Genomic DNA, 24,686 nt, shown 5'->3' with positions numbered 1-24,686 from the left:
ATGCAGGCGAGATACGTAGAGCGCCCTACTCGGCGTGGCAATCCGTAGACCCGAATTCACCGGTTCCGCAGAGCCACACATAGTCTTGCGAGCCGCTCTGCGCGCCTTGCTCTTCTTTTCCACCAATGTGAACCCCTCTTCATCCACATTGGTGCGGGAAGTATTTTCCTTGGCAGGTGCCCGTACTTCACATCCCTTTGTAGTTGGTGCATTGACCCGGCTAGTTGCAGTAGACTGGCCGGCGGTGACGTCAGCGTATGCACGCTAACACTGTGATTTCGACGAAACAGGAGTCGGCCTCGCGCGCGGAGGGAGGGGCGGTATATATAACCGGTGGACACTCTATTTAATAATCTAAACATAGCAAAACATGGACAACATGGACCAGCTACATTTGCCCTCCAGTCGAAATTTGCCCCGCTGTACCTTACTCGCTTTTACCATTCCTCCCGATTTTTATCAATGTTCCTTTGAAAGGGACCTATCGATTGTATCATATATTATTATTACTTATCTGTACCACGTTTGAACTCTTACCTAGAAAATAAACGATTTAAAATGATGAGTTCTGATTCACTTTTGCAATGTGTAGGTATACCATGCACATGCAACTCACAAAACCCCGTGTTTTCAATATTCATTAGATTTAGTTTAAATTAGTGAATGTTTAGGAAACTGCACTTAAAAATAGGTAATATGTATATTTCGTTTATTAACTAAGAAAAGTCCTCAGTGATCAGGGTTATTAGAAGTATAACTATAATTATTCTTGAAGTGCTCGAACTACAACTTTTTTTAAGCGCCTGCACAAAACCTTAACGCAATTGTTCAAACCATCCGCTAATACAATCAAACTAGATTAGGCGCTATTGTCGCATTCCATTTGAAATGAAATGGATACAATACAATTACGCCAGTTATGTTCTGCGATTGATGTATTGAGCAGTAATTAGGTGAGAGCACTCTGGTCTAATTAAGCGCAGCATTGTTAGTAAATCATGGACATGATAGTGTACATTGACAATTTGACACAATGTGGCTGTAAATCAATATGATACCTAATTATGACAGTATAGTAATAATATAATATAATAAGTACTCGTATGTGTACCTACTTAAAGTATACTTTGAGCTAGTTGTTGACGTGATAATTTCTTGTAATTTTTTTTTTCATTAATTTTTCAATATTTTTTACATAAAAAGTAAATGTTATTCATAAAACTGGCACTTAAAATGAGATTAACCGTTTTTCTTCCTAAAAACCTCATTTTTGAAAGGTTTTGACTTCTCACTTTTTGACACTTGGGGAGCGATTTTAGAATCTCGGTCATTCGATTTCGTGAAATTCGTTCAATAATATCTCCACTACTAGCGATTTAAATTCTACTAACAGAATCGCAAACGAGTGGTCATTACCACTAGTTTTAAAATTACTAGTCGTCTTTTTTCAAAAATAGCATTACGTCGTTTTCCACATACTTACGAACAGCGAATTTGTACGTTCGAAATCGATCCCCTAACCACAGTAATAATAAAGAGTATTATCATACAGTATGGCCACTCCCGCTCCCCGCTGAAAGTGCCGCCCACCCCCTCTCGGTTACCTCGCAGTTACCGCCTGTCAAAAACGCGAAGAGTCGACCTGTCATATGTCACTCATACAAGCATAGTACGCGTTCACCTACACGAGCTTAGACTGTGTGCTAGGAACGGTCCTCTTTCATATATTTGATCGCCAGTGTCCGAGGTGTGCTAAAAGTATACTTTTTAATACAGTTGCTCAAAAAGTGCCCGTTTTTTGGCTGTTTAGCGTGCGAGAAGTTGTATTTTACGAACTAGTGCGTAAAAAGTATATACGTTCCATTTTACGACTACTTACCGAGCTGTTTTCATATTAGTCTAGTTTACTAAGACAGAATAAAACTATAAACATACTATTAAGTGATTAATATTTAAAACGTTAATATTTCATATGTAATTGTTTACTTTTAGTCATACTAAACATAATTTATAAAATGGTTTATACATTGAAAAATCGGTCATAATGAGTCGTGTAAACAGAACATGATTGGAACGAAACGCGTCTTCTACTGTCAAAGTAGAGGCGTCTACCATGTTTTAACTTAATGCACGTTCAAAAAACCTCAATATGTTACGCGATTTGTCATAATTATTTTACGTTATTTGCAATACGTCGGGGCATAAATGGATCGATTAAATTAAAATGTAGTTGTACATTAAACAATCGTCCCAAATCGTAAATGTTTATGTTTTTATGGCACCCAATGAAATAAATTATGTTAGATGAATAGCAAACTCGAAAATATGCACGCAAGTTTAAAAGCTTCAAAAATACGCCTTTGAATTGTCAAATAATCCGTCAATGTCCATGGGAAAATTGATAGTTCGGATTGTTTTATTTCGTTGTAAGTAAGTAGTAGTGTTTTTTCGCAACTGTATTAAAAAAACGTCGTTCGTCACACGTGCGAGAATGTCATTCTTCTCGCACTTATATCGAAATGTACTATTGAGCTAGTTGTTGAGGTGATACAGTAACATATTACACAAAAAAATCTAACTCGGTTCTATTTGTAGTACCATAAGAGTGTGTCACATATTTTCGTGGCCGAAGACTTCATCATCATCATTTTAGCCGTTAAGGTGCCCCGCAGTTTTTCGAATGTCGTCTACCCGAAAACTTAACATAATATATTTTGAAGTCACTCACCGGGTGGAACGCAATAAACTCAAGTAACATTATTTTTACCCCGTGAATGGTTTTAATAATGCGTATAAAGGCCCTCAAGGTGATGTGTGCCACACACTTTCCAGGCTCGATAATAAATCAGAGTGTACCAGACGATGAACCAATTAGTGTTACGGAACAGTGCACTCGCACGACCAGGCATAATTGGGACACGTCGAAAAAGGTAGTAGACCACAACAAAATACAATGGGCATTATCGACATTTCAGCCATATAAAGCCCCGGGGCCAGATGGAATCTACCCCATACTACTACGAGAAGGCGCTAACGTACTTATACCCCACTTGAGTAGACTGTACAAAGCGTGTATTGCCTTCGGACATGTACCACGTGCATGGAGGTTAGTAAAGGTAACATACTTGCCCAAACCAGGCAAAGAGGATTACACAGAAGCCAAATCATATAGGCCCATAAGTCTATCATCATTTCTCCTTAAAACTTTGGAGAAACTGGTGGACAGACACATCAGGGATGGTCCGCTCAAGAGACATCCACTACACCGCTTGCAATGTGCATACCAGCCGGGCAAGTCCACGGAGACAGCACTACACCTGGTGACAACTAGAGCGGAGCAGGCCATAGAAAACAAAGAACTATGTCTTGCTGCATTTCTGGATGTCGAAGGTGCCTTTGATCGCACCACATATGGTGCAATCAATAATGCTGCACTCAAACATGGCATAGAACCTACCATCTGCCGCTGGATAGGTAATATGTTGAACAGCCGGCTAATTAAGTCCTCCCTCATGGGGGAAGAATTACTAGCCACAGCAACAAAAGGTTGTCCACAAGGTGGGGTTCTCTCTCCGACTCTATGGAGCCTGGTAGTGAACTCACTTTTGGAAGAACTAAATAAGGGCCCAGTATATACAGTGGGTTATGCAGATGATTTAGTGATACTCATAAACGGGAAATTCCCGGGAACGGTGTCAGAAATCATGAATACAGCACTGAGGCAAGTGGAGAGGTGGTGTAACCACCAACAACTCTCCATCAATCCAGGCAAAACAGTGGTAGTACCGTTTACCAGGAAAAGGGCCCTTACTGGCATGGAGCAACTAAGGCTCTATGGAAGGGTACTTGAACTTTCCAATGAAGTGAAATATCTAGGGGTAACACTAGACAAAGAACTGAACTGGAAAAGACACGTCGAACTGACCACAGCCAAGGCACTTAGAGTGTTTGGAATGTGTAGGTCAGCTTACGGCAAAACATGGGGTTTAAACCCAAAGGTACTAAGGTGGATCTACACCATGATGGTGAGACCTATAATCCTGTACGGAAGCCTGGCCTGGTGGCCAAGGACATTACTGAGCACATGCAAGGATGTCCTCATGAAGGTACAAAGGACAGCATGCATGGCTATAACGGGTGCGTTCAGAACGACGCCAACAGCAGCATTGGAGGTACTATTGGATCTCCCGCCGCTACATCTAGTGATACAGTCTGAGGCACTGAAATCGCTACACCGGCTGGCTTTAACAGGCCTCTGGAGCGATAGCATGCCGAAGACTAAACACACAAGCATGGAATACAACAATTCTATGGGAAGGCTGATGAGTATGGGCTGCGACAAAATGCAACCGAAATTCATCTTCCACAAAAACTTCAAAACCAAAGTCCATACTAGAGCCGAATGGAAGGAGGGGCTGGAGACACCCACCCCTGATGACAACACCATCATCTGGTATACAGACGGGTCCAAGATGGCATCTGGTACGGGCGCAGGCATTTATGCAAATGACTACAGTGGTAGTATCAGCATGGGCAATTATGCCACGGTCTTCCAAGCCGAGACATATGCAATAATTGCCTGTGTACATGAGAATATAGTTAGACAAATCCAAGGTAAGACTATCTATATACTCAGCGACAGTCAAGCGGCACTCAAAGCCTTCACATCGCCCAGAGTTACCTCTAGACTGGTATTAAACGGCATCCAAGCTCTTAACAAGCTTGGAAGGCAAAACAAGGTGCAACTGGTATGGATACCGGGGCACGAAGGCTTCATTGGCAATGAAAACGCTGATGAACTTGCCAAGGCCGGATCTGAAGACAACTTCATAGGTCCGGAACCTTATGTGGGCCTTTCACAAGGAACCATCAGAATGGCTATGAAAGACCAAACAAAGGCTAGTCACCAAAAAGAGTGGGATGCCCTGGTTGGTCTGAAGCATTCAAAGCTCTTTATGCAGAGGGTAGACTCTGGATGGAGCAAAAAGCTAGGGAAGCTAGGCAAAAGACAACTCCAAATTATAACGGGGGTGTTCACAGGCCATTACGGGGTCAAAGGAATTTTGGCCAAGATGGGACACGCCGACAACACTGATTGTCGCATGTGTGGCGAAGAGGAAGAGACCGTCAGACATTTAATGTGTGAATGTCACGCCCTCGCCAGACAAAGAATGAAGAACTTTGGAGCAGGCTACCTGGCACCGAAGGACTTCAGAGAGCTACCCATGAGCCTCATCATCCGATACGTGGAGATGGTCGAGAAGCTCCTGAATAGCTGAAGGATCTTAGGATCGTAGGGGGTAATTGCACAAAAGATCCCGATGGGTCGAAGTGTATCCGTAAGGGCCCCCGCAGATTTAAGACAAGACAAGATGCGTATAAAACGCGGGAATTTAAATAATAATACAAGGTGCCCACGAGGAAATTGTACAATAATACAGTATGTTAAAAGTTAGAGTTTGTCGCATCACCCTTTTTTGAGAGCACTCCCCTCACTGCCACAGCCAGTATAGGAATTCTAGACGTTGACATTTCGAGTGCAGTCCAGTTTCGCGGTCATTTAGAAGGTAAGGCCAAACTGGCCTCAAAAAAGCTGGGTGTGCTCAATAGATCGAGACAGTATTTCACTCCAGCCCACCGCCTTCAGCTCTATAAGGCGCAGGTTCGCCCACACATGGAGTACTGTTCTCATCTATGGGCAGGGGCACCTCAGTACCAGCTTCTCCCTCTGGACCGCATCCAATGACGAGCGACTCGAATTGTCAACTGCCAGCATATCTCCGATCGGCTTGACCCCTTGGCGCTGCGTAGAGATGTGGCCTCGCTCTGCATTTTCTATCGCATGTATAACGGGGAGTGCTCCGAGGAATTGTTCGGATTAATCCCTACCGCTTCTTTCCGCCATCGCCCTACGCGACAACATTTCCATCGTCATCATCTAGATGGCTGGCAGTCCTCAACTGTGCGTTTCTCCAGAAACTTCCTGCCCCGCACAGCTAAACTGTGGAATGAATTGTCGCCTGCGGTATTTCCGGACCGATACGACCTTCAAATCTTCAAGAAAAGAGCGTACACCCATCTTAAAGGCCGGCAACGCACCTCTAACACCTCTGGTGTTTCGGGTGTCCATGGGCGGCGGTGATCGCTTACCATCAGGCGACCTGTCTGCTCGTTTGCCTCCTATCCCATAAAAAAAAAAAATGTAAACTAACGAAAACCATTTATGTAACCCGTAAATGTCCAGGTGATACTGAGAAACTTTTACTATAGGATCAACCCCGAAATCACGAAAATATTGGGTTGGTAAGAAAGTAATGAGCGATCGATTGAATTCCACATAAAATTTTTGAGAGAGTTCTAGAATCTTCTATGGTCGAAAGTATATAAAGGGCGAGTCGCACAGTTTCTCGTCAGTCATTCACTAGCTGTCGCCGAGCTAATATAAGGAAGAAAATGGACGAATTAAAAGTGCATGTAAGGCATTGCTTACTATATGAATTTCAGTCTGGCCATTCAGCCGCCGAAGCAGTGCGTAATATATGTCAGCGTGTTGCTCCTGAAGTTGTGTTTGAGGCCACGGCGAAACGATGGTTCCAGCGGTTTCGTAGCGGCGACTTTTCATTATCAGATCAACCTAAGTCTGGTCAACCGGTGAAGATTGATGTAGCCAAATTAAAAACCTTAATTGAAGGAGATCCGAGGCTAACGAGTCGTACTCTTGCTACCGAGTTAGGCTGCTCTCATGTCACCATAGAAACACATTTACACGAGTTGGGAAAAAACTACAAATACAGTGTTTGGATACCGCACGAACTTGATAGAGATCAACTAAACCGCCGTGCCGATATCTGCATACAACTTCTGTCTTTTCGCCGCACATTCAACTGGTTGGACCATCTTATCACTGGAGATGAAAAATGGGTCTTATATATAAATCACACACGCAAACGTCAGTGGCTAGCTCCAACCGAAAAAGGAATAGAGGCACCAAAAACAGAGCCTCACCCGAAAAAAGTTATGCTGTCCGTTTGGTAGGATATTCATGGTATTCTTCACTGGGAACTCCTACCAAGTGGAATGACTGTTACCGCATCAGTATACTGTAATCAGCTTGAAAATTTAAACCAAAAAATCTGTCAGAATCGTCCACAGCATGCTAAAGTTTTTTCTTACACGACAATGCTCGCCCACACATTGCAAAAGTGACTCGGCTAAAGCTATTGGAGCTAGGTTGGAAAGTGATACCTCATCCACCGTACTCTCCAGACTTGGCAGCTACGGATTACGCATTGTTCAGATCGCTAAGCAATGCCTTGAATGAAAAAAAGTTCGATGATCAAGCCCATCTACGACAGTACATAGCTGAGTTTTTTAAATCTAAACCTAAGAACTTCTTCGCCGATGCTATTCATTCTTTACCAGAACGATGGAGACAAGTAGTAGATAACGAAGGCCGTTATATTTTTGATAAATGATTAAAATAATAAATTAAATAAAAATTACAATATTGGTTATGATTCGCTCATTACTTTCTTACCAACCCAATATCTTCTGACAGTTTCATAGGTAGTTTTATTTTATAGTAAGTATTTCCTATGGGAGAGTAAATTTTTATTTCGCGTTTTGGGTGTTAGTCCCATAGTAAAAGTTTCTCAGTATCACCTGGACATTTACGGGTTACAGTAAATGGTTTTCGTTAGTTTACATACTGTATAACAGATGAGGACATTTTGCAAATAAAAAATTTCTTATCATTTTTTTTTCATTAATTTTTGTAGGTATGTATTTTTACATAAAAAGTAAAATTTTATTCATAAAAGTAACACTTAAAATGAGATTAAACGTTTTTTCTTTCTAAAAACCTTATTTTTGAAAGGTTTTGACTTCTCACTTTTGACGCCTAACCTAGCAATGATAATAGATAGATAGATAGATAGAATACTCTTTATTGGCACACCTCAGCAAAAGATACAGTAAAGACAAAACAAATGATAATAAATAGAGGCAGACAACAGGCGGTCTTATCGCTAAAGAGCGATCTCTACCAGACAACCTTTGGGTAGCGGAAATAACAAACATAATCAAAAAGAGTAGGTGCTTCGAAATAAAAAAAATCATAATTATTCTAATGTCCAACACACAAATTGAATAAACATACACATATAAGAGAATATAATATTGAGACATTTGAGACTATTCTTCATAATGGCGTCAACGTCATTAAGAAAGCCGTGCTGAGTAACAACAGGATTTTTTTTCATTGTTAATAATTCTGAAACTAGGCAAAATCATTTTGAAGGCAAGAGCATTTTAGTCTTATAATGGGATCGGGAAAACGCTATTAAAATGATTCCGTTTCCTCACGGGCACCTTGTATATTATTGCAGCTGGCAATCATGGTCGCGCAATAAACGATAAAACATCGGGCCCTCCCTATCGCACTATTTCTAATTGCGATAGGAACGGCCAGATGTTTTATCATTTATCGCTCGACCATACTTGCCTGCCAGGTGACAGTACTTGTAACGGGTTACATCAGTTGAATAGCTATCACAAAGGGAGTTTGTTTACCTTCCGGTGGCGCTCACTATGGACACCTCACGTTTCTATTGTTTAACTGAGTGGCTTTGAGCTTTGGAAATCTGATTCTGATGTGATATAGCTTTATGATAATGAAAAACATTAGGTAAAATAATTACCTAACGGTGATGGCATTCAATTCCCATCAGTCATCACCACAGATTTAAGACAATGGGTATGAAAGTTGAGTTGAGTTATCATCACCAATGGGGATTTTCAATTTTTAAGGGTTGTATAAGATGAAAGTGCGCTCAACGCGCATTAATAACATTAAGTAAGTATGTATTTTCCGATGATTAAGATTAAGCGATATTTTTTAGAAGGTTAAAATTTGTTGGGTTTTGTACTTAGATTATTTGCATTCCATTTGTAGTCTTCGAGTATACCTTAGGGTGGTCCTTATTTCGTCGATGTTATATGTTTCTACGGGACACCCGCTTAATGTAAAATCTACCCCTAAAAAACCAATGTAATTTTTTTTTCAGAATTTTTAAATACATTTTAGGGGTCGCTACCGCACTTTGTAAATTTGGATCTTCCATACAAAAGGCAAATTTTTTTATTTATTTTTTCGATGTTTCGTTGTGGGGCGAAAAGTCAGGGTGTATTAAAACCAATGTAATTTGTTTTCAGAATTTTTAAATAAATTTTTGGGGTCGCACGCGCACTTTGAAAATGTGGACCCTCCATACAAAATGCAATGTTTTTATATTTCTTTTCGATTTTTCGTTGTGGGGCGAAGAGTCAGGGTGTATTAATGTGCATCTTAACATAAAATAACGCCACTGATTTTTTTAAAATTATTTATTCATATTTTAGGGGTTCTAATACTTCTAAAGTAAGTTCTTCCAAATTTTGAAAAGTGCGGGTGCGACCCCTAAAATGTATTTAAAAATTCTGAAAACAAATTACATTGGTTTTAATACACTCTGACTTTTCGCCCCACAACGAAAAATCGAAAAAAATAAATAAAAAAAATTGCATTTTGTATGGAAGGTCCAAATTTACAAAGTGCGGTAGCGACCCCTAAAATGTATTTAAAATTTCTGAAAAAAAAATTACATTGGTTTTTTAGGGGTAGATTTTACATTAAGCGGGTGTCCCGTAGAAAAATATAACATCGACGAAATAAGGACCACCCTAGTATACCTATGTAATTAGGTAATTCTAATTACCATCCAATTACTACAAAAGGGCAAAGTAGAGGTCTTTGAAGGGAATACTGCAGCGACATAAGACGATTTTTTCTAATTATCAGAAACAGCTGATTTTCTAATTGCCTATCTCAAAGGTTGATTAAAAAATCGAGTAAAAACCTGCGTAAAAACTCCGGAAAAATAATTTTTCGCGGATAGTTGTTGCCTATAAAAAATGAGTCACGATGTGAGTATTATATTCTTTGATCACGATGCTTCCTGAATCCTGACACACCGGATGGTTAGAGGATACGGGCACGTGCCTTGACTGACAAATTATTATCGACACATTGATGCATAATGATTATTTAATCATATTTAAAAATAAATACTGTAGTAAAGTGTGCCTTTTATTGTATAGGTTGGCAACCCCTTGCTCTCTGTGGTGAGCAAGTTTATCATAAGGACATAGGAAGTTCACAAAAAATAAATAAAGTTGTGTGAAAAGTTCGCTGCAAGCTAGATAAACTCGATTATGGTTTCAATATAATTTCCCATACAAATAATAAGAAGTTTTTGATTTTTTATATGAGAAGTTTCACGATTTTAGAAGCAGACTACAGCAAACTGACTAATATGGCTCCGCGATCTAAAGAGGAGCTTGATCTCCAAAACGAAAAGCACGCCACTTATCCCGATCCTGCTCAGCTTCCTGCCAATTAGCGGCTTGTATCTGACACAGACCCGCCATACGAGTAAAACACTGTCTCCCCAGCGGTATCTGGGTAGATCCGCCGGGCGGCCACCAGTTACTTTGGTCTTTCGCCTTCCCAGATACGCCCTCTTAGCAGCCCGATCCTTCCTATTCTTAGTAGATAGCCTAACTAACTGAAGTCTGTTCTCCTGACTCCTCGATTTTGGCATTCCTCTTAATAATCGATAGATAGATTCTATACGAACTATCATCTTTCTTGACATATCCCAGGATTTTGGGACAAATCTTTCTTTCCGCCACCAGAAGCTCTTTGTTGTGTGTGTTAGCAAACTATTAAAAATAAATTATTTTTTTTCGGTAGATAGGTACCCTTCATTAGTGTAATTAACTAATTACTTTAATTAGTTCCCAGTTAGTGTTAGAGTCAGCATTCGGAATTCGGAAGAAACTTCACTTTCGTTCGCACAGTGGCTTCTTATTTCGGCGTGAAATTATATTTAATTCGTCTAACAGCCGCGAACCAGCTGAGATGTTCGATACACTGAGGTGCCAAGTAAGGTATACAGTCACCGGCATAAATAACTGATGATTTCTGTAGCTTGTCACATTAACACCTTGTTTAAAATGTCATAGGAAGTTGTCAAATGATTAAAAGGGACAAGGTACAGAAATCATCACTTATTTTTGCCGGTGACTGTACCACTTATAGATGTTTAATATAAAGTATTTTTTTGGTTAAACTACGTACTTTTTAATAGAAATTTAGGGGACGGCTTCCTTATATTTTCTCTAAAACAGAAAATCTACTTATTAATTTTTTCTTACATTCATCACCTACATTTTGGGTTTTAACATTATCAATCACCAAATCAAAACTAAATTTGCCAATATAGGACTTGGGACCTATACCCCCTATACCCTATACATGTATACAGGTATATTACCCTATACAGGTATATTAAAGGTGCCATCTTTGACATAATATGCTTTTGATATCCTTCCTACTTCCTACATATCGGATTGAATAATGTGTAAACGTTCTAACGAGGTAAATATATTCATGAATGTATATTTAGTTAAAATGAAACCAAAGCAAAATTATACCGCTATTCAATGCATGACGGTTTAAGTATATCTAAGTGCGTTTTCACATTATCCGATCCGATATCGTATGTCGGAAGGATTACAAGGGCTAAAATCAAAGATGGTGGCTTAAATGTATGGGATATCGGTCCTACGTCCATCATATCGGATCGGATAATGTGAAAACACACTAACACTGACCATAATAAAATTTCGTCATAATCATGATTCCTCTAATTACTCTTGCATATTCCAGATATAGAACAGATAACAAAATTTCGATTTTCATATTTGCCCTCAAATGTCCAATTATTTGTCCGCCATTACAATGCGCAAGCGTCACGGTCTGTTCATTCTGACGTCACAATTTGACGCCATTCGAAAGGGCCCGGTACCATAGACTAAACATGGCGCTTGTTACATTTGTCTATGAGTGGTCGGAAATTTAACACCTTATTTTAGTAGCCTGGTTTAGTTTTGTAACTAGGGTTATCAAATCGCATGGGGTTTAGTAATGTTTGTATTCTAATTATTTTACTTAATTAAAATACTTTGATATTTATGCACATTGTAACCAATTTCAAATTTTGCAATCCGGCCAGCCGTATGCTTGTTTGCTGCAAAACTATTTATTACATATTTCTTTATGAAACTATTTATTACATATTACATATTTGTATATGTTTCGAGTGCAAAATATTGTTTTATTTTTTTAGGAATTTTAGAAAAATTATAGCAACGTCATCGTCAGGTAAATTATAGCAACAATGACACAGAACGGTAAATACGTAACCGTGTTTTGCAATGTCCAGGTTGCACTATTCGTCGTCCAAAAACTTAGCCATAATAGCTCAATCGGCATTACTGTACTCGAATTCGGATGAATCATTTTTGTTATACTATCATAGAACCAGTATGTTTAATGAAAGAAACCCGAACAAGATATTTCAAAACTCTCCTTATTCCAAACCAGATCGTATCCAATATTTTTATGGTCTTTGCTGCAATATTGCATAAATAGCATATTGTGGCATGTTACTCCAATATTAATCGGGATTTGTGACAGTAGTTATTTGTTTTACAAGGTGGAAAAGTTGTGGTTTAGCCGCACGTGCCAATATTGATACCTGAGTAAGGGAAAGACTCCAATATTGAACCACGAGCGCAGCGAGTGGTTCAAAAAGTGGAAACTTGAGCGTTGCGAGGGTTTTAAGGCACGTAGGTTAAATAAACTTTGCCACCGATTGAAACACAACATTTTTCAGCACCAACACGAACAAAATACTAACTATAACATCAAACTAAATTAAATCCAGAAATCTATTTACATACATACATACATACATTCACGCCTGTATCCCATAAAGGGGTAGGCAGAGCACATGAAACTACTATAGTCTCAGAGCCACTCTTGGCAATTAAAGGGTTGAAAGAAAACGAAAATTGTGACATTGCAGTGACAGGTTGCCAGCCTCTCGCCTACGCCACAATTTAACCCATATCCCACAGTCAACTTCTACGACACCTACGGGAAGATAGGGGGTGGTGAAATTCTTAACCCGTCACCACACGGGTCAGAAATCTATTTAATATTTATGATTCAAAATCGGTAAATTTTAGAGTCGTAAATTCTAGGGACGACCTGATTTTTTATCATTTATCGCGTGACCATGCTTGCCTGCCTGATGATAGACTGAGCCTTATTGGGATTAGTTCGATTTCCCAACATTATTTACCTGAACTGAAAAACAGTAGTATCTATTAACTAATCGAATTGTTTAATTTACTCCAAGGGGTTAATCCAGCAACCTTCATATGACCAGACTAATTCATACACCCTGCGACAGAATTGGCGATTTCTGTCAGTATTACGCACAAATTCAATCAAATTATTCAGTATTCTCATTTCAACTCCAAACAAAAGGCAGAAATATTCATAATTCATAAACATAATAACATTTCATGAAACAACTTGTCTGATAAAACTTTGTTGCCTGAGACATTCGAACACATTTTTTTAACTTTTATCTTATGTTGGAAACATTTTCATTCTTGTTTCATCTTATTTAAAACTACCAGTAGTATCAATATTATCATATTTAAGCTCTGTTTTGAGCGGAGTTGTATGAAATTTGGAAATGACATCTGTAGGACAATTTTCACGACTTGACGTAGCACTTGTGAAAATTTTGCCTAGTCTGGCTCTATAAACATTGCAAACATGATAAGATGCTTGTGATGTCAAAATATGATCAAACCAAGCGAATTCAGAACTTTCGAATGCCCCTATTCTGTACTCGAGACATGAAGTCACAGATGCAGTTTTGTTCTAAATTAGGTTTTCGGGAAGTTTTATTACGAGCAGCTGAAATTCAGGCAGACTGAGACGTAAAATAAGTTTTACAAGCCCTTTGAGCTGTCATTATTCTTTCGGTTTTTTTACATTTGGGTGTAAACAATTTAGGATTTACATACCCTTGATAAACGCCTACTTACCTACTGATTTTTTTAAACTGCAATTGAAAAAAAACAAGTTTAATAAATTAATAAAGTTTTAAAAAAAAGCACTTTTTATAGTTGTAAAGCAGTTAGAGATACACAAAATCCTATTAAGCACATACCTTTAACTCAGCAATCCTAATTATTAAAATCCAAAAACACTGGCACAAAACACAACACGCGGAAACTTTCAAGGTCCAACTATCTATTAATTAAAAAAAACGAATTTAAAAATGGCCACCAAAAATGCGTTCGAAATTACGATTGGCGCGAACCGACTGACGGTGAATTACAGCACCAAGTTAACTTTGCCGCCAGTGACGGCGCTGCCGTCGCGCGCTTTATGCAAATTTGTATGTGACGCTTTTGGTTCCAGCTTTCGCCACCATATTAGTTAAGTTTGTGACACATTCAAAAACTCCCCTTTTGACACAGGTGGTCGATGTACCGAAGCATATGGCCGATACGGCCTATCGATTTATTATTTACCTCTTATCTACACTTCGCGAGCGTTTTGAATTTCAACTTAATTGCACAATGCAAAGGTTGGAATTACAAGTGATGGTTTTGGAGAGATACGAGGATTTATAAGTTATTTTCATGAATTCCGTTGGTCGATTAAAACTAACCTATATGTCATCATTAACTTAGCGGGTCCCCATAGGCGAAATGTTTCGGTAGTCACGGTTGACGTCCGATTACTGAATTCTTTTGTAGTCGTGTGACTACGGATGTGACGAAACGTTGGATAGTATCTGACGGTCAATTTTGTGTGAATAAATTAGTGTGTAATTGTAAAAAATTCAAGGAACGAATCTGCATTTTTGCGTTCGCGCTTTTATTGCTTCCCGTAGAGTAATTCGTAATAATAGATAAGTTTATTAAGTGTTAAGTTAAAAAAAAAAATACGATAGACAAACATTTGAACACTACTGGCAGCTTAAAGCGAGCTTTTAAAGATTTAAGGACTCACAAAGATTGGATTGAGCGATTAAAAGGACAAGAAAAAACTCACTATGGAAGAGATGATATATTAAACGTCGCAACAGCATACTATAGAGACCTGTATAGTTGCCGTACAAAAGAATATTCATCACCCACAAATTTCACTGAATCAAGAAAGAATACACTGGTGGAGCCTTTTGAAGACGAAGAAATAAGGAAACAAATACACAAACTAAAAAACGACAAGAGCCCAGGACCTGACGGCATTTCAAATGAATTGTTAAAAATCGGTATCCCATTCCTAACTCAACCGATTACTATACTGTTCAACAAAATCCTGCAACAAGAGAAAGTCCCACAATCCTGGTGCGAATCAGATATCACACTGCTATATAAAAAAGGAAACCCAGCCGATGTGAGTAACTACAGACCGATCAGCCTGATGTCTTGTATGTACAAGTTATTCGCGTCCTGTATAGAAAATCGAATAAGCCCTATATTAGAACTCTACCAACCACCAGAACAAGCAGGGTTCAGAAAAAAATACAGTACCATCGATCACATTCACGTCTTGGACCAAATTATAGAGAAATACCAAGAATATAACGATAGACTCTACATAGCTTTTGTCGACTATGCTAAAGCTTTCGACTCTATCTCTCACGAAAGCATATGGGACGCCCTACTTGCACATTCTATTCCACAACCTTACATCAACATCTTAAAGGATGTATATAGAAAAACCACAAGTAGAGTAAAACTAGACCGCATAGGACCACCAATCAAAATATGTAGAGGCGTAAGACAGGGGGACCCGCTGTCGCCGAAAATATTCATCTCCGTCTTACAGAATATTATGGAACACTTACCATGGACTAGGAAAGGAATCTGGATTGACGGAAAACGACTAAGTCACCTTCGGTTCGCAGATGACATCGTTCTTCTCTCGGAGTCACCAACAGAACTTCAGTCAATGATAACGGACCTGTGCTCGGTTAGCTCTAGGATAGGTCTGGAGATGAATACATCAAAAACAAAGATAATGACGAACAGCGCTACGACTCCTATTACCATCCAGGGAAATGTCTTGAAATACGTGGACGAATATATTTATTTAGGTAAATTAATGACCTTTAAAAAGAATAGACACTTAGAAGAAGTAAAAAGACGTGTAAATTGTAACAATAAAATTTCATTCTCCTTAATAAAGTAATAAATTTAAGAATGCAAGGCGTAGGTTACGCCTTCTACCGCCCTCTGTCGGAAATCGGCAGGAAGTCATCGACCGTGAGCTGTCTGATCCTGGATCGGCCTTCCTCGCCATCTAGCGTGGGATAGCTGCACTCTTGTATTCCTCTATGGACTTACGTGGATCATAGTTGCCATTTTGAAAAATAGAAGTAAATCGTCATCGGGCGTTTGCCTTCCTTCCTTTTATTCGTAACCAGACTTAATTATGGGTTTTTTAAGCTCCGCGTTAATCGCGAAGAGTTTAGTATTATATTTTATTGTTGACTTAATTTCCATTGAACGTCCGGAGCCGGCTGTTTGCGGTGCGAGCCGATTTAGGCTTGGCAACACTAGTCCCGTCCAAAATGGCGAATGAGATGGGATTTGTTTTTGCCGGAGAGAGAGTTGAAGGGATATCGTTGGCCCAGGCCAAAATCGGGCGCAATCGCCCGTTTGACCCCGGAATCGGACGTGAATAAAACCATGTTCTGATGGTGATAGGCGACGCCCAGCGTGCCCGGATGTCGAAATAGGTGCAATTTTGCCCTCTGCTGGCCCTTTCTCCATCAACGGGTTCACGCCGCGTCGCCTAAACCTCGCGCCGGCCGCGAGAGGTTCCCCTGGTATCCCGGTAACTTGTGGGCAGCAGATTGCTGCTGTTCTACCTACTCCCGACGTTTCACCCCAAGGCTGCTGACGTGGCAGTTGTGGTGTTTCGAGGTCAGATCTTTCCACGTTTACTTATTGACTGAATAAACCGGCCTTTCGGTTCTGGCGCCCTTCCGTGTAACTACCTTAATATATATTGACCGCTGTATCCGTTTCTACCAGTAATGATAATTTAGAGCTCGCTGACCCACGTTTGTTCCCTTAAAATATAAACTCAACATTATTGTTCTCGTGAGCTAGCCCTCGGCAAACAATTGTTACCGTGTATCTAGGATGACAAATTAGCATAAACAATTTAGATTTTTTTTCCTGAATTCAATAAATACCTGGTTCCTCTTCAACTGTTGTTTGATTTTTTTTTTATTTTGGCGTTAGCTAAAGGAAACCCCCCATAAAATTAAATATCGTAACAGTGTCAGCCCAACGTGTGGCGTTATATCAGCGAGCCTCTTTAGTCACATTGTTAGCTAGAGGAATTTTCTGGTAGAAACGGTGCGGCTTGTATAATTGTAATTAAGTAGGTACTTTTGTTTTTTTTTTAATTCTAAGTAATTGTGTGTCATTGTAGCTGCAAGTACCTCTTAATAGTTGTGCGGAATTATTTCCGATAATATTTTCAGTGTTTGGAAAGATAGTTTTTTTTTTAAATGCTTACTACTAATTACATACATTACTATTTGTATAAATAATTTTATTCTTTTATGGGTTACCGGGACCCAGTGTGGAGTTGTAACAATTTTATTTCTATTTTTTTTTATATTTAGAGATTGTATGCATTTTGGGTAACCATAACTAAGGTGCCTTAATGTTAACGGACGGTTGTGTAAAGAAAAAGTGTTACGTTTTAAATTTAAAAGTTGATAATGTTATTATTCTCCCTTTGTGGGAGGTTACAGTAATTATTAGTAGCGGTTATAATTTATTACATAAATATGAGTTCGAATATCATGTGGCAATGGCCACCTTACTATAAATATTTCGGTAATTACTTACAGTGTTTAAAATTTGCATGTACTATTTACTGTATCATTTGATACAGGATGTCTTTTCATATTGGACTGTGGAGACTGCAAATATATAATTTTTTTTTACTTTGAAACATTATGGTTAACGTTGGATGTTGAATAGTTAGAAAAGGTGCATCGTTTTGAGATGGACAGTTATGCAGAGGTGTTAAACCTTATAATTTAAGTTAACTTTATTAAAATTTTATTCCCTTAGGGAAAGTTTTTGTACTTATAAGTAGGTAGCTAAATAAGTATGCACCTCATGATAAGTGTAATGGGGGAACAACGTCGGTCAGCGGAGCATTTTTTTTTTTAATATTATTTTCTGGCGGAGATTTAAATTTAAAATAAAATTAATATTATGTTATTACCAATGGGTGGTGCAGTGTGTGTATAGTCAGGCACATTTATTGCTGAGGCGTTTCTTAACTTTTTTTTTTATTCATAAAATATAAAGTTGAATCTTATCTTGGAGTTCAAAGGCCAAATAAACTGAATGTTATTTGGTACTTATTTCTTTTGCTTTTTCCCTTTTTCTCGACTTAAATCGAGATTATTTTTTTACCTTTAGCGATGTTTACGAAGTAGTCGGTTACTTGCTTACCAGTTTATCGGTGATTGTGTTGTGTGTTTGTCTCGATGGAGGCAGGCGTTTTTCCTTTTATGTGTTGTGAGTGGGAGTTCTTACGTTGTGTCCAGATGGTACGGTTACGTCTGTACACAAACGTATTACCTTTTGATGTTTGGTGGTGAGTGAACGAATTAAAAGTTCTCCTCACGTAGTTTTCTGGGTGCTGGCGTTTTAAACCAGCATTCCAGCTTCACTGGCTGGTCGGATTCTTGCGGATTTAAACGGAGAATTCTTAATAGCAGTGTTGTACCCTTGTTGACGCTTTGCGGTATGGCTTAAATCATATGCGTGAACGTTGACGTTCTTTTGTGTTGTCGGACCGACAGACTTGCGTCGCCTGAGACGTGGTCTGTGCAGTCAACCTTTGTATGTATTATGTTGTGTCGAAACGTTCCGTCCTGTGTCGTAGATAGACGCAGCCGGTAGATACGCTTCGTTGTCCTGGTGTTATTGTCTGATTTTCGTATTCTTAGCTGTCACCGATATTAGTTAGGGAAATTTCATTTAGCTATAAGCCGTCTTCCGTTATATCGCTTGGACGTACAGCCCGCTGTCTGGTACAGCTCGCTGTGCCGCCAAGAAATATAGACGATGCGACGTTTTGTAGTAATTTACTTAAAAAAAAAAAAAAGGTATTTTTATCTGGTTTAGTGCGTGGGTTCGATTTTGATGGTTTTTTATTATAGATTTTAGATTTCGAGTTGTAGCTGTTATATTACCGATATTTCCTGTAGTTGGAGCTGGAGACCAGCTCAAAATTTTGCCTACGTCAAAATTTTCTCTGGGGAAGGGAGTATTGTAACAATAAAATTTCATTCTCCTTAATAAAGTAATAAATTTAAGAATGCAAGGCGTAGGTTACGCCTTCTACCGCCCTCTGTCGGAAATCGGCAGGAAGTCATCGACCGTGAGCTGTCTGATCCTGGATCGGCCTTCCTCGCCATCTAGCGTGGGATAGCTGCACTCTTGTATTCCTCTATGGACTTACGTGGATCATAGTTGCCATTTTGAAAAATAGAAGTAAATCGTCATCGGGCGTTTGCCTTCCTTCCTTTTATTCGTAACCAGACTTAATTATGGGTTTTTTAAGCTCCGCGTTAATCGCGAAGAGTTTAGTATTATATTTTATTGTTGACTTAATTTCCATTGAACGTCCGGAGCCGGCTGTTTGCGGTGCGAGCCGATTTAGGCTTGGCAACACTAGTCCCGTCCAAAATGGCGAATGAGATGGGATTTGTTTTTGCCGGAGAGAGAGTTGAAGGGATATCGTTGGCCCAGGCCAAAATCGGGCGCAATCGCCCGTTTGACCCCGGAATCGGACGTGAATAAAACCATGTTCTGATGGTGATAGGCGACGCCCAGCGTGCCCGGATGTCGAAATAGGTGCAATTTTGCCCTCTGCTGGCCCTTTCTCCATCAACGGGTTCACGCCGCGTCGCCTAAACCTCGCGCCGGCCGCGAGAGGTTCCCCTGGTATCCCGGTAACTTGTGGGCAGCAGATTGCTGCTGTTCTACCTACTCCCGACGTTTCACCCCAAGGCTGCTGACGTGGCAGTTGTGGTGTTTCGAGGTCAGATCTTTCCACGTTTACTTATTGACTGAATAAACCGGCCTTTCGGTTCTGGCGCCCTTCCGTGTAACTACCTTAATATATATTGACCGCTGTATCCGTTTCTACCAGTAATGATAATTTAGAGCTCGCTGACCCACGTTTGTTCCCTTAAAATATAAACTCAACATTATTGTTCTCGTGAGCTAGCCCTCGGCAAACAATTGTTACCGTGTATCTAGGATGACAAATTAGCATAAACAATTTAGATTTTTTTTCCTGAATTCAATAAATACCTGGTTCCTCTTCAACTGTTGTTTGATTTTTTTTTATTTTGGCGTTAGCTAAAGGAAACCCCCCATAAAATTAAATATCGTAACAAAATATAACGTGGAATAAATACTGGAGTCATAAAGAGGTCTTTAAGTCTAATTTACCTATACACGTAAAAAAGAAAGTTGCTGATACCTGCCTTCTTCCTTGTTTAACTTATGGCTGCCAAACGTGGGTTCTGAACATACAAGTACAAAATAAAATACAGGTGTGCCAAAGAGGTATCGAGAGAAACATGCTAGGAATAAAATTAATAGACAAAGTTCCCAACTCCACCATACGCCAAAGCACAAAGGTCATAGATGCTACAGAACACGCACAAAAATTGAAATGGAAGTGGGCAGGTCATGTGGCTCGGATGGATAATACAAAATGGACGAAACGAGCTACCTTCTGGAATGGCCCACAAAGCAAACGTAAGGCTGGAAAACCGACAGAACTTTGGGCAGATGAAATTGAAAAAACCGGCGGAAAGAAATGGAAAGAAATGGCAAAGGATAGAGATAACTGGAAACAACTGGAGGAGGCCTTCACCCAAAGAGGGGTCCTTAAAACCGCGAACCTTATTTAAATAATATTTTATTAAAAATTATAACAAATATGTATAATTGCATGAATCTAATAATTCTGTACCTATTTTATGTTTTAAGGAACAATAAAAGGCTTTTTATTTTTATTTTATTTTATTTATTAAGTGTTAAGAAATATTATAATTTTTAGTATCGAGAATTGTTTAATATAATTAAACAGATGGGCATGACCACTACATGAGCACTACATGCTTATAACGCACTTTAAAAAAATATTTGACATTTTATACGAATTACCTATTCCGCATTAGGAAGTAAAAGAAATTAACAGATTCTTAATCTATTTACATTGAAATTAAAAGGTATTTTTATTTAATAAAATATCCCAAAGACAGATATTGCAATTAGATATTTTCTTTCATACTTATAAAAAACGTTTACTCTGAAAAGAGTCAAAAAGTTGTGACCGTTAAAATGAATGTGGTTCTTAGCGCCATCTGTTGGTATAAGGCTGAATAAAGCAAACAGAAGTTACGGATACTGATAATAACGCCATCTGTTGGCAGTATGCCAAATTAGATGGCTAGAAATCGAAAGTAAGTACATGTTTTCTAACTTTCCTCAGCGCAGACAACTGATCTATGAAACGTGAACATGTTCATAAAATCATAATCATTTATTGCATACTATGGTTCGGTCAGAATCAAGGCTAAATTTTGTCCAAATACGATACAATTCGGCTTAAAAATAAAACGCACATCAAAAACGACTTTGAATGATGCATTACGTAGGTTAGGTACCTAATTCTGATAGTCTAAGATCCGTACTAAAAGGGTGCAACTACTAGCATCAACTTACCTGTTGGACAGCGGCTGCCAGGTATTAGGGACCAAAAAAAGGTAAGCAACTGAGGTGTTGCATATTGTGTATAGAGTACACTTTCTACTAGAGTGTGTTTCTTTTGGTAAACACGTCGGTGAAATTAGAAAAAATATTTATTTTGCAAAGATTTTTTAAAATAATCTTGACCATTTTTATGTTCAGAAACTTATTTTATTAAAAAATATATTATTTTTATCTTATCTGGTTAACACGTTGGTGAAGATCAAGCTTAGTAGGGATCCTCTACTATGGACTTACATTTTGCTATATCTAAATAGGTTACCTACAGATATAATGCGAAATGTTTTTCCTTTGTATTTTCACGAAATCTCACGTCACTCTATCTCGTTAAAATATTTATTAAATTTCTTATTTGTTTAATTTGCGGAGGATCGGCACATGTGGCGGTATCTCTCATTTCGGAGGCCAAGATCCACTGTGGATCATTGAGCCAAAATAGTTTAATTTTGTGATAAATACTTACTTGGTCCACGTGAGGCCATTAGTGAAGATGTAGCATACTCCAGAGACGATGCCAGCCAGCAGGCCCAGGCTCACGCCCGTGGACAAAAACAGGGTGTCCGGCATTTTGGATTGTTGTCCTCACTTGCTGGTCGTCACTTGGCACCAATCTGTGAACAAAAGAAAAGTAGGTAAGTAAGAATGAAATTGTAAAACTAAATGAAAAATAAATAATGCCATTGGGCATTAAGTCCGCCATTTTTAGGGTTCCGTAGTCAACTAGGAACCCTATATTCATATTCATATTCATTTATTTCGTTGTAAAGGTCATGTACATTAAATCAAGATGTTATAATATTATAAATGTCAGTCCATGACGCCCTGCTAGGGCACACAACATACTTATAACTAGTTAAAAACAAAATATAACAAAATGCATTTAAAATTACATAATAAATTAAATTAGAACATTATATAAATTATCCAGTCTAGCTATTGATTGAGAATAAATACCTACGTTAAATATATCAATTATCGCAGTTATATTATACATTATAAATTGTCATCATTAAGAAAATCTTTTACAGAGTAGTAACATTTATTAATTAATAGTTTTCTTAGCTTGTTTTTATTAGCCCTTATAGTTTCGCCATGTCTGTCTGTCCGTCTGTCCGTCCGTCCGTCCGTCCGTCCGTCCGTCCGTCCGTCCGTCCGTCCGCCGATAATCTCAGTAACCGTTATCACTAGAAAGCTGAAATTTGGTACCAATATGTATATCAATCACGCCAACAAAGTGCAAAAATAAAAAATGGAAAAAAATGTTTTATTAGGGTACCCCCCTACATGTAAAGTGGGGGCTGATATTTTTTTTATTCCAACCCCAACGTGTGATATATTGTTGGATAGGTATTTAAAAATGAATAAGGGTTTACTAAGATCGTTTTTTGATAATATTAATATTTTCGGAAATAATCGCTCCTAAAGGAAAAAAAAGTGCGTCCCCCCCTCTAACTTTTGAACCATATGTTTAAAAAATATAAAAAAAATCACAAAAGTAGAACTTTATAAAGACTTTCTAGGAAAATTGTTTTGAACTTCATAGGTTGAGCAGTTTTTGAGAAAAATACGGAAAACTACGGAACCCTACACTGAGCGTGGCCCGACACGCTCTTGGCCGGTTTTTATATTTTTGTTTGTGCAATAGAGTTTAAATAAATATTATAGGACACATTTACACAGATTAACTGAGTCCCACGGTATATAAGCTCAAGAATAGAATATAAATCATTTATTGTTGACAACAGAAATTGTTTACACATAACACATAGAAGAAGGCTTGTAAATCTTGTAATATACATATACATAAAACATCCATGACTCAGGTACAAATATCTGATTGTAGGATTTAAACAGTACTTGTTATTTGTATCGCTGTACTTGTCTGTCTGTGGCATAGTCATGTTTGATGAAAATCGGTCCACTATGTCGAGGGTTTTTCATAAATTTTGTATCGTCGTTATCAATTAAACGCTGATGGTGGACTAGCGGTAAGAGCGTGCGACTTTCGATCCGGAGGTCGCGGGACCGACCAATTCAAACCAATGAGTTTTTCGGAACTTACGTGCGAAATGTCATTTGATATTTGCCCAGTCGCTTTTCGGTGAAGGAAAACATCGCGAGGAAACCGGATTACTTCCAATAAGGCCTAGTTACCCTTCGGGTTGGAAGTTCAGATGGCAGCTGCTTTCGTAAAACTAGTGCCTATGCCAAACCTTGGGATTAATTGTCAAAACTGACTCCAGGCTCCCATGAGCCGTGGCAAATACCGGGATAACGCAAGTAGGACGATGATGGTTATCAATTAATTACAACTCGATTGCAACTGATTTTAAAAATTTAATGTGATGTGTGTTGTGATTTAATGTGATTTAATTTTTTTTTATCTATTTCAAACTTTAATGCATTTAGAACAGTTTTAGGTAAGTAAGTAGGTATATATATAAAAGAATCCGTGTAACGTTACCACAGACAGACAGGGTTATGCCCCTACTTCTCACGGGACCGCAAGCTCTCAAAGCACAATCTTGGGAACATTGCGGTGATGAACTATGAGTTATCGTGATAAACATCTGTTTGTCTAGACTTGCTTTAGGCATAGTGTGAGGCAAAGACATCTTTAACTCCTCCGTATAGACAGTCAAGATATAAGAAAAACATTTCAGAACCAGCATGTACGGTCACCTAGATAGAGACCTTTGGTGTATTGTTGGCTGGATAAATTAAGTTAAGAATATGGTTCAAATTGTCAAAACGCGCATGTGACACTCTTTGAGTTGCAGGCGTCCATAGGTTACGGTGACCGCTTTCCATCAGGCGGACCGTATGCTTGTTTGCCACCGACGTAGTATGAAAAAAAACTGGAGTTCAAAAGTTTG

At 38.7% G+C, this 24,686-nt stretch overlaps 2 protein-coding genes across 4 annotated transcripts in view; one reads left to right on the top strand and one right to left on the bottom strand.

The window, feature by feature from the left end:
* Positions 1-22,403, bottom strand: part of LOC125225178 — a 187,520-nt gene extending 165,117 nt beyond the window's left edge. The window contains exon 1 of one of the 2 annotated variants that reach the window (XM_048128762.1): positions 22,274-22,403. In XM_048128762.1, the coding sequence (XP_047984719.1) occupies positions 22,274-22,377 (104 nt within the window). In that variant the 5' untranslated portion in view covers positions 22,378-22,403. The remainder of the gene's footprint in view (positions 1-22,273) is intronic. The other variant, XM_048128758.1, reaches the window with a different exon arrangement.
* Positions 1-24,686, top strand: part of LOC125225180 (proteasome subunit beta type-2-like) — a 45,783-nt gene that overhangs the window by 7,204 nt on the left and 13,893 nt on the right. The window lies entirely within an intron of this gene.

Source organism: Leguminivora glycinivorella, chromosome 4 (genome assembly GCF_023078275.1).
Source record: "Leguminivora glycinivorella isolate SPB_JAAS2020 chromosome 4, LegGlyc_1.1, whole genome shotgun sequence".
Lineage (NCBI taxonomy): Eukaryota > Metazoa > Arthropoda > Insecta > Lepidoptera > Tortricidae > Leguminivora > Leguminivora glycinivorella.
Note: the sequence above shows the minus strand (reverse complement) of the source record. Positions and strands in the feature narration are given on the sequence as shown.